This window comes from Lucilia cuprina, chromosome 5 (assembly GCF_022045245.1).
Source record: "Lucilia cuprina isolate Lc7/37 chromosome 5, ASM2204524v1, whole genome shotgun sequence".
NCBI classification, from domain to species: domain Eukaryota; kingdom Metazoa; phylum Arthropoda; class Insecta; order Diptera; family Calliphoridae; genus Lucilia; species Lucilia cuprina.
Genome location: NC_060953.1, coordinates 40,057,926 through 40,069,674, shown reverse-complemented (window position 1 = coordinate 40,069,674; position 11,749 = coordinate 40,057,926). Strand labels below are relative to the sequence as shown.

The following is an 11,749-nucleotide window of genomic DNA, read 5'->3' as shown; positions in this document are numbered from 1 at the left end:
ATCTATCTATCTATCTATCTATCTATCTATCTATCTATCTATCTATCTATCTATCTATCTATCTATCTATCTATCTGTCTGTCTATCTATCTATCTATCTATCTATTCATCTATCTATCTATCTATCTATCTATCTATCTATCTACCTATCTATCCATCTATCCATCTGGTCCACATAAAAATACATACTTTTCGTTTCCTTTAAATCTTGTCCACTGTCCATAACCAATATTAAATGTGTAACATTTACATAATTTACATTTTCTAAACACATTCATCCATCTATACACACCCATTACTTAATACCGCACTGGACACAATGGCAGAAATCATTTCCTACGGACAACTTGAATATTTTGCTAAATAACACCTAAAGCTAACTATTAAGGCAAGTAATTTAATGCATTCCTTAACCACCAACAATTCCCATAAATGATAATTACACTTGGACTAGTACAGATATTATTTATTCACTACCCACTACTGCCACTAATGTGTAACAATCCATCTATTGCAATAAATACTTGTCTTTTGTAATTAAATAAGAAATTTTTCATTTAGGTTTTTTCCACAATTATTACACTTTATGAGTGAGTTTGGACAAACATTTAAATGAATTTGTTTTTAATATGGTTTTATTTTTTTTGTTGTATAGCAAACACTTCCATAATGGGGAGCGTATTACTTTGAGAAATTGTTTTCAGTGTAGATATTTTATAAATGGATTTTGTATGTAGGTACATATACATAGATAACAAAAGTTAACATTTGTAATTCCTTAATTTAATTCAAAATATTATTGTTTGCATTTACAATAGATTATAATTATTTCTGGTTATTTTTATTTACAAATTATAATCAACAACTGAAAACTAATATTTAAATATTTTCCAAACAAATCAAAACTTCAAGGATACAGATTTAACTTTCCTTTCCTAATGCATACTCCTTTGACAGTTTGCCCTATAGAAAGCCAAAAGTAAAATATAATACAAAATTTTCATATAATTTTATTCTTTTTTTGCTCATATTTATGCAAATAATGTAATGTATTTTCTAACAAATAATACAGGCTGTTAATATTAGGGCAATATACCTTTCCATGCGAAAAATATTCATCATGATTTATAGAATTTTAGAAAAATCTTTACCCACCTATTGTCCAAACACAGGGCACATAACAAGAACATGCCATAATATATTACCTGAATATACATTTAAAATTTGTTCCTTGTCAACATCTAGTTCGGACAGTAAAATCTTGAAACTTTGTTAGGGATAATACAAAAATTTAACAAGTTTGCACTGGGGAACCTAAAAGGGAAAGGCAAAAGAATTTAGGTATTGCTGAAGAAAAATAATTTAAAATAGAATAAAATAAATAATCAATAGTGAAACACTTAAAATGGAGTTTGTTTCCAAAAAAAACATGATTGATTATCTTTAGGGAAAAGGACATAAAAAAGACATAAGGTAGAGTAAATTTAGTGATGCCTTTGGGAAACAACTAAAATTTGTTTACCCATATAGAAATTACATCTATAAACATTTGGGAATTGAAGTTGTAAATGTTATATACACTTCTTCAAATCGTATGCCGTAGAACATCATCCTCTATTAAACTCAAAGTGATATTTGGAATATGTAACTTGTAGTTCTTTCGAAATACTTTCAATAACAAAAAAAAATTTCCTGATGGGAACCTTCTGTTCGGAATCTATCGTTTTTTTAACAAATACACAGACAGAAGGACATGTCTATATAGTTTTATCCAGAGTTAGTATTGCTTGATTGAAATTAGCAAAAGCACTAAAATAACAGCTTTGCTTACAGTTTTTCAGCAATTGCAATTATTCTATTTATAATAAAGACCTTCAGCAGTTCTTAACAAAGTAAAAGAGCGCAGCTCAGCTGAAATGCTGCAAGCAGTAGAAATTGTTGTTAATTAGATGCTGTGACTCACTGCGTTAGCATAAAAATATTTCCCCGCACCACTACAACTAAAGAACACTTCACACGATCACAAAGTGAAATTTTGATTGGGGCTTTTCATAGTTTCTAGGGTCATATGGAATTTGTAAGGGTCATCATGTCTTGTTTAGAACTCGGTTTTTGCAGCTTTTTGTCAAGATATGAGTATCATGTGCCAAATTTCATTGAATTATCTCCAAAATTGCGACCTGTAGTTGGATTACAAAGTTTAAAAGCCCTATTCGGAGTTTCAGTTATATGGGGGCTAGGTGAAATGGTAGACCGATGTTAACCATTTTCAATAGGCTTCGTCTGCGGTACCATAAAAGATCACGTGCCAAATTTCATTGATTTATCTCCAAAATTGCGATCTGTCCTAGTAAAATATTCTCAAATTTTGGTAATGAGTATTGTAGGTAATGTAGTTATTTCACACATTACTTGGTAATGAGTTGTCAATTATTTTTTTTTAATAGAATTTGTAGTCAATTATCTATAGCGTATGTCCAATATGGAATTTGTTTAGGAAATGTTGATATTTACATATGTGTAGATAGAATTATAAAACAAAAAAAATAACTGTAAAACTAGTTTTAAATCCAGAAAAGTCGGGTAATGAGATTTGTAACCAGTTATTTTTTGGTCATCGACGAACAAATATGAGTTGTCATTTACCCAAAATGTAATTACTTACACCTTGCTGCAATATTACTTGCCTACTTACTGGGTAAGCAAAGATTTTACTGGGATAGTTTCACATGGACGGACAGACGGACGGACGGACATAGCTAAATCGACTCAGAAAATGATTCTGATCCGATACTTTAAGGTGGATATAGGACCAATATTATTGTGCGTTACAAACATCAGCACAATCCCAATATACCCTCCCCACTAAAGTGGTATAGGGTATAATGATATTCCATCAGTATAACAAAGATTGAATAAAAATCGTATGATTTATAAAATTTGTGTTTACACGATCGCTATCAAAAAAAAAATAATAATAACAAACTAAGAAGGAAACAGCTATTTTTTTGAATCCCTGATCAACGACTGTCAAATTCTCCATCCGTATTTTGTCTCAATGTGTGAGGTTTCATTTCATATTGCGTATTCTGTAGGCTAAACGTTCCAGTAGTACCAGATTATATTACTCTCTGGTTCGACCTAAGGTCAAATTATTACAAAGAAAGACCAAGGATTAAAAAACAAAACCAGGTTGTAGATCCGCCAGACTAGAGGTAATGTTTCCTCGGATTGCAATCAAATCAATATGTAGAAATCAATTTTCAGAATATAGAAGATCTTTGCTTGGATTAAATCTATAATTTTTTTCAGAGATGCACTTCATTGCTAATATAAGTAAATAAGCATGCCCCGGTGGTGCCCATGTTATTTTGAAATCAATTTTTAGAAGATCCAATATTCAAATATTTTCGGAAACTAAAACATCTTTTTAACTTATTTTTTTCGACCAGGAATTAACATGGTTTAAAATGATTAGAATCGGTTGAAAATTATACATATATATACATACTAAGTTTCCACACAAACTTTTAAAAGGACTTTAACGATGATCCCACATTAATCTCTTATTTGAAAATAGTATTTAGCCACAAAGTAGTTTTGAAATTAAGGACACGAGTTCTAAAAACTACTTAATATCTCTCTGCGTCTCCTAAACCTTTGCCGCTTTTAATTAAGTCGTTTTCTGAACCTTCAGGAGCTGTTTCGATTTGCCCATAAAGAATCTTATAGTTGGTAACAAAAAGTATATGAATCATGTTAATATGTTTATTCCGTTTTCGATTATGCTTTGTTTGGAATTATGCAGACTATATATGTAGATGAGATTGGTTAACAATGATAATAGATCTTGCTCGTCATATTTAGGGAACTAAAGTTAAGCTAATACAAAAGCTTAATAATTTATTCGCAACCCTGCAATCATTACTTTCATCAATACAATGAACTTTTTTATTGTTTTAATAGACCAATTTTACGAATTTATTTTTAAATATTTCTTTAAAATAAAAATCATATATTTATATATAATTTATAAATGTATATTTATATATTTTTTTCATATATTATATATTTTTTATATAAATTTATAAATTAGTAGCTTATAAATTCAAGAGTGATTAAACATAATAATTAAAACAATTACAATTTATAATTTTTTTTCATAAAAATTAGCAAAGATGCTTTGAAAATAAAAGTTATTAAACGAATTTTAAACCATTAACATAGAAAATAAAAAAACTTAAATTTAAAATATTTGAACACACTTCATTTCCAATTGCTGAGCAATTGATTGGAAGGCACTAACTTAAGAGGTCCTGGTGCGCGTGCCAAAAATGGTGGTGGTGGTAGAACTTGAATGCTTTGGGCAGAGCCGGCATAACGTATGTTGGATTTTCTGAAATTGTTAATATTTATTAAATATTAATAGGTTAAATAAATTTTCTTAAATATTTATAGCGCACCTAGCTTTTAAGGGTTTGCGTCCAGTGCTGATTTGAGGTTCAAATAATTTTTAATTAATTTATATATTTTAAGTGAAAACTTTAACTTACCGTTTTCTAGAACGAGATTTTGATTTAGATTTGCTTTTCTTGGATTTTGATTTGCGGGACTTTGATCTAGATTTCGATCTGCTGGTCTTGCCACGAGCTTTATATCTTTTAACAGAGCGTGGCGCAAATGGTACAACTCTTCGGCTATAGACGCCTCTTGAGGACCAAGGATGATAGATGGGATGGTATGGTTTGACTGGTGCTGGTGCAGGTTCAACTTCTTCTTCCTCTTCTTCCTCCTCTTCATCCGCTTCTTCCTCCTCTTCTTCTTCTTCGTCACCACCCTCTTCTTCTTCATCTCCGCCCTCTTCAGCCCCTCCTTCAGCTTCAGGTGCAGCAGCTGGTGGTGGAGCTGTATACATAGCCGAGAGTTGAATGGGAACAAAAGCTGGCAACGAGACAGTAAGAGGTACTCCAGCTGGAGGTCCTGCTGGTTTTGCTTCCTCCTCGGGTTCAGGTTCCGGTTCGGGTTCTGGCTCTGGTTCAGGTTCTGGCTCTGGTTCGGGCTCTGGTGCTGGCTTAGCCGCTTCTTTGGCTGCTTCCAGTAGAGTTATCAATTCTTGTTTCGAAATATGACCCAAACCAATAGCTTGAGGATGGACTGGAGGTCCATGCCAACCGCCACCATAACCTGGTGGACCATATAAAGAACGTTGGGGTCTTACTAAGGGACCATCGTGTAAATTAGGTGGCGGTCTAATATTTTGCGGTCCATTACCAGGAGGAGGTGGCAAAAAGCTCATGGGTAACCCCGAAACGGCAGCATATACCATTTCAGCTTGTAAACAGCTTATAAAACTGCACAAGGCCAACGAGACCAACTAGTGAAAAAATAAATTTTTATTGAAATTTTGGACTTAACACTTTTTCGATTTTCAATTCTTTAACTCACTATGATTTTTTGCAACATTTTAGGAAAATTTCACTTTTTTTTATGATACAATCACTTGGCTGGTTTTTTGCTTAGGATTAAATTCTACAAAAATTTGAATATTTTTTTCTAAATTTCTTTTAATTTAAAATATAGTTTATTTATCTTTTTTTTAATTATTTTTTTGTAACGTTTAGTGTTTAATATATCTGGTATTGTTTTAAAGCTGTCCGTGGCCAACTGATGATGATGAAATGAAATGTTTTAGTTTTTATACAACTTTAACTAAAACAATCGGCTCAATAGTAAAATCCAGTTAATCATAAAGGCCTCCTCCTTCAACTCACCCAAAACGAGAGAAAAAAAACTAGTACTAAAAATAATCACTTGAACTAAAAAGAAATATTAAACGAAAACAAAACTAACTTGATCGTTTCAAGCTGACTTGTATCAGTTATAAGTTGGTAGAAGTCCAAGTGTAATATCGCCATTAAAAAACATATATGTGCATGTTTGGTGCAACTTCCTTTGGCTTGAAATGTCCAAATACTCCCTACATATTCCATTACTTGACAATCAATCTATTCATTGTCTACCGCTATGGACCATGGTTATGTTTGAGGAAGTTTTTTTTAGATTTTGTTATCTTCATTTTGGGTGTGTTTTGCAATAGCGAATAAGTTTTTCCAGTTGTTAACAAGTGCCATACATTTATTTTTGTTAAGATACAACTAACTAGGTTATCCTTTTAGGGCTCGAACTATATATTTTCTTTCTGGTAGATTTTTTATAGATTTATTAAATCAACTTATTTTAAATAACTTGTTTTTCTATGCATATTGTTATGGATTAGTTTTCTTTTTTCGTTATTTATTTTAAGAGTTTATAACAATTATGAAATATAAGTATTTTTAAACCACTTTAGGTTGAAATATGTAGAAATTATTGAAATTTTTTAACTGTCATATGACATGTAGTTTTCACACGCAAATAATAAGGAAAATCTATCTAAAATAGTCATATCTAGCTGAAACTTTCATAACAAACTAATGGATATTAAATTCCAATAAAATGATTTATGAACAGATTACAGATCTACTCACTTACATAAAGACCAAAGACCATTTATAGGACCGTCTTTTCATAAGTTATTTTTTATCATATATCGAATTACTATATGTATGTAGGTGAAAAAAGCAAGTACTTTTGCACATAACTAGACTCCTTATAGGTAATGCAGACGGTATATAGTAGTTATAAAAAGGTTTGTTGTTAGATAAGTTTAAGTCATTACCATGTTTTTGTTGGCAATTACAGAATTCATAACAAGGCAATATATAATTGTAACAATGTAAGTAATTTTCTGATCAGGGGACCAAACTTTGTATCGCAATTGAATCTGTCATTTCTAAAAGGGCACAAGTCACAACATAATTTAAATATTAGAAAAATTACTTGTATTTTTGCAAAGATGGTCTCAACCCTATAGTATATCCTTCTGGATACATAAATACTTCAAAGTATTACTAACATAACATTATCAGGATCATCACAGTTATTTAAAATTCGCGCAAATAATTTTTTGATAAAAGTTTTAATAAGACGGAATCAAACCTTCTCATTGCTAAAACAAGGATGAAAAAAATGGATTTGTATGTAGGGCTTATTGAAGCAGAAATTGACTGAATCATCAACCAATTAAAGGTCTACCAATTAAAATAGGTTATTTGATGGCAACTATCTCTTTACGAGATAATAAAACATTGCACAATAGGTCGGTCCCGGATTGCAGGTCATCAGCTGATCCCTGTTGATAACACTATGGGTTCTTAGATGAAAAGTGGTACTTTACGAACTAAAGAACACACTGACAAGTTTATTGACATACCGCTATATACGTAGCTGTAAACGCTCGATTCCTGAGCGTTTACAGGTACTGAGTCCAGTAAGATTGCAAGCCTAGTGATATATTTCGAGAGCACAGCTAGGAAAAACAATTGAATTATAATGTGGTCATATGTATCCTCTGCCTTTACCTGAAATGGACCTGAGGTTAAACCAAGGAACTTTATAATATAGTTCCATGGAAACCGGATGAATACAATGCAGAGATTAGGACTTCGTCATGTCACAGACTGTGATTTAAACCCAAATTATCAGGAAGAGAATATTGATTAAAGGACCACTACATGATGAAATCTTTATATTGGGATAAGTTTTGTGCTGTTGTGAAGACAACAGATTCACCCATCTTGGTATGATTGCAATCCCGGGGAAATTAGGTGCTACCAATACGTCTAGTCTGCAGGGACTTACTGATAATTCTTTCCTTGAAATGATTTGAGATGGTGTCGAACCAGAGCTCCAAAAAATCTGGTACTACGGGTGGCCAGTTACCCGCAGGACTTTGTCCTAACTAGTTAGTTGGTTGAGGTATATTCTGTTGTTGTTGTAGCAACGACACGTATAAAGTTGGTGTGGCTGGGTTGACAATCCTTGGTCGTTGTTCGTCGAAATTCGAGTCGTTCCGGTGCGAAGAACCGATTGTCGTGGGAACGATAAGTTCCCTAGTTTCTAGAAGCAATAAAAACCACAGTCAAAAGGCTGTGGATTAATAAAATGTTAACATGCTTAACCTATCACAGTAGGTCCTTGTGGTCACCGAATAAGACTTGTAGTTTTGTGTTATTCTAACCGGAGCAACGGCCTGGTAGTTTTGTGATTGTAACGAAAGTTATAAGTCGTATAGTTAGTTCAATTTATGTTTGAAAAAGTAACACCTTGAAATAGACCAACACGCCTTGTTCGAAATTTTTTACTAGGCTATCAATAGATATCTGTCGAAAAGTGGTATTTACCATCAAGAGAATAAGTCGAAAACAATATAATTGCAGTAGCTGCCCATACGAAAAGGATAAAGAGAACACCACTTACTTCCTCGACAATTCATATTCACACGCAGAGAAAAAACACAGTTGGACATGGTTACTGTAACAAAATTATGTTCACCATAACAATATATTGTTATCAAAATCATATAATTGTTATTTTAATCCTATTTAAACAATATTGTTGTTACTGTAATCATTTTCATGTTTATGGCAATTATAAATCTGTGTATGATTCACCGAAAAATATATATATATATTTTTTCAATAACTAAATAATGGTAACGATAAAAACATATTATGTTTCTAACAACCTTTTAAACAAATAACCATTATATGTTATGTTGATATATGTTATATAACAATTGTATGTTATGTTTTTATAAATAACCATTATATGTTATATTGTTCAATGTCTCTTGGTACAACAACAAAACAACTTTATTCACACATCTCAAACATAGTATTTTGTGTGTGTGTTGTTTTACGCTACAATAAAATAAGTTGAAATAATTCTTATTTGGTTTAAACCATTATATGTTTAAGTATTTCACTTTGTATGGAATAATGTAGTTTTGTAGAAACTGAAATTTTATCAAAATTAATTTCATGTCGAAACATATTTTTTACCGACATTTTGATCACATTCGATCATAATATAGTCATGTGTAACAATCAATATTATGGTAAATAAAAAATATTATGGTAAAATATTTCAACTATATTTAATCATAATATGATATTTTAAAATTGTTACAATGACCATAATATATTTAGACTACAATCATAATTTTAACCATAATATGCTGCTCTTAGAAAATGGTTACCATAACCATGTTTTTTATCTGCGTTCAGATCACTGACAAATATCTAAAAGATAACCTACTTTATTCAAACAGGTTTCGATAGGATTACGGGTAAATAAGTCGAACTTTTCTCTTTACCCTTTTCTCTTTATATGAATCACAAAGGCATCAACAAGTTAGACCCTAGAGATGTAAACAGATGTACAGCCTGTTTCCAATTCCGTGACTTAAAAACCATGCTGTTGTAGACATGGCCTGTGCTTTATAACACATCATTGTACATCTCAAATCTACAAATAAACAAGATCAATGGGAGTAGCACTAAGTTCAAGACCACAGAATTAAGTGAATCCAAAGATTTAATAAATTTCTTAAGTCGTTCGTGAAACATTATTTTATTGTCTTAAATTATTAAACATATTTAATAAATACTACAACAGAACAAGTCTTATATTATAAAACTATAACAAAAACTAATTAAATAAAAACAAAACTAATGATAAAAATAAATGAAATAAAAACAATATTAGAAAATATTGTTTGAAAAAAACTTAAATCAACAATAAAACAGTAATTATAAAAGTTTGGTGTCTGGAAATAACAATTTATATCAAAAACGAAGATGATGTTGTTAAGGTGTTTTAACCAAAACCGCAACATGACCAACAAAAAAAAAAAACAAGTACAAATCTTTAAAAAACTAAGAAAATATATATAAGTCTGTCAGTCCATGATTGATAATTGTCATCATCAGCTAAAGAAGTATAATAAGTTTTTCTATGTGTGTGTGTTGTGTCTTATTTTTCTGCAACAAAAGCTATGTTTAAACAAAAAAGAGACTTTTTGATACAAACGTATATTAATAGTTGATTGTTTGTTGGATTTTCTTCATAAAGTTATTACAACAAAACTATCTCACATAACACTATTGAATATTGAACTGCACAAAAAACAATAACAACATTAATGTGTTTTGTTAGTGATGGCTAGATAGTACAGTGGACTGGATTGAAAAGATTATTCAAGATTTACATTTTGTTACGATAAAAATTTGAGAGAAATATTTTTTTATTAATTTTCATCTTACAAAACCTTGATGCGTATGTTCCTATTACATTATACGAAGTTTTTTTTTTAATTTTCATTTATATTCCAAATACGTTACCCATATTATAATCAAAATAAAAATTTAATCGATTCACTTGTTACCGTTATACCAATGTTTTAATTTCACACACATGCTACAATAAACGGTAAATGATACAATTTCTCTTTGAATCTTACAATTATGGAGAATGGAATTTTGATGTTGTTTATGAAATTGGTTTTATATGTAGTTCAAGAAAATAATATTTACGTATGTATACCTCTTAGTACTTACTAAGTAATATTGCTGAACATGTATTATTCAATAGTGGATGTTTTTTTATATATGGTCAAAGGAAGTGATTATATTTTTTTAATATTGACTAAGATTTTTACGCTTGAACATTGTTTTTGTTTGTTTGTCAAATATGTTATTTGTGCAAAAATTAATATTTTTGCTTCCTTTTAATTAATGAATTTAAACCAACAAAAGTAATTCATTATTAAAATAAACAAGTAAGAAATTATAGTCGGGCAAGGCTAACTATATAATACCCTACAGCTGTTGAAAAAAGTATAATGTGAATTAGTTTTCGTAATAAAACATTTAAGTTGAGTTGTAATTTGCCTCAAACTTATGACATTTTTTGTTGAATAAAACCGTGGACATTTTAGTCAAATTTCGAAGAGGGCTTTTTATAGAGGAGAGGGTCAATAATTAAAAAGTTCATAAGAATCATCAAGTATATGTCTTGGCTTTGCAACTTTTTTGTCGTATGTATTAAACATAATTATGAACTTAAAAGCCCTATTCGGCGGTTTCACTTGTATGAGGGCTAGGTGAAACAAGGTACCGTTGTTACCCATTTTCAATAGTCTTCGACTACGGTACCATAGAAGATCATGTTCATTGAATTATCTTTCAAGTTGGGACCTGTTGATTACAAGGTTTACATGAAGGGAAGGACGGACATAGCTAAAGTGACTCAGAAAATGATTTTGAGCCAATTGGTATACTTTAAGGTGGGTATAGGACCACTATTATTGTGCATTACAAACATCAGCACAAACCGAATATACCCTCCCCACTAAAGTGGTATAGGGTATAAATATGTTTTAAAACACAGAGCTCGACGATGCGTATGTGCACTAAGTTGTTAACTTACTAACTAACTTACTAACTAAATAACTAACTAACTAACTAACTAACTAACTAACTAACTAAATAATTAACTAACTAACTAACTAAATAACTAAGTAACTAACTAAGTAACTAACTAACTAAATAACTAACTAATTAACTAACTAACTAACTAACTAACTAACTAACTAACTAACTAACTAACTAACTAACTAACTAACTAACTAACTAACTAAATAACTAACTAACTAACTAACTAACTAACTAACTAACTAGCTAACTAACTAACTAACTAACTAAATAACTGACTATCTAGCTAGCTAACTAACTAACTAACTAACTAACTAACTAACTAACTAACTAACTAACTAACTAACAAAGAGCGTTCTCTCTAGGATTACGCT

At 30.7% G+C, this 11,749-nt stretch overlaps 1 protein-coding gene across 2 annotated transcripts; it reads right to left on the bottom strand.

Moving 5' to 3' along the window:
• Positions 1-4,018: 4,018 nt before the first annotated feature.
• LOC111689847 (E3 ubiquitin-protein ligase RNF12-B-like) lies at positions 4,019-5,684 on the bottom strand. Of its 2 annotated transcripts, XM_023452312.2 has the most exons (4): positions 5,446-5,682; positions 4,554-5,374; positions 4,464-4,490; positions 4,019-4,396 (listed from the first exon to the last, which is right to left on the bottom strand). In XM_023452312.2, the coding sequence occupies exons 1-4, from the start codon at positions 5,461-5,463 to the stop codon at positions 4,267-4,269; spliced, it is 996 nt and encodes a 331-aa protein (XP_023308080.2). In that variant the 5' UTR covers positions 5,464-5,682; the 3' UTR covers positions 4,019-4,266. The 2 variants fall into 2 exon arrangements, with proteins under 2 accessions (XP_023308080.2, XP_046808818.1); XM_046952862.1 differs by lacking the exon at positions 4,464-4,490 and having other exon boundaries at positions 5,446-5,684.
• Between the last annotated feature and the right edge of the window lie 6,065 nt (positions 5,685-11,749).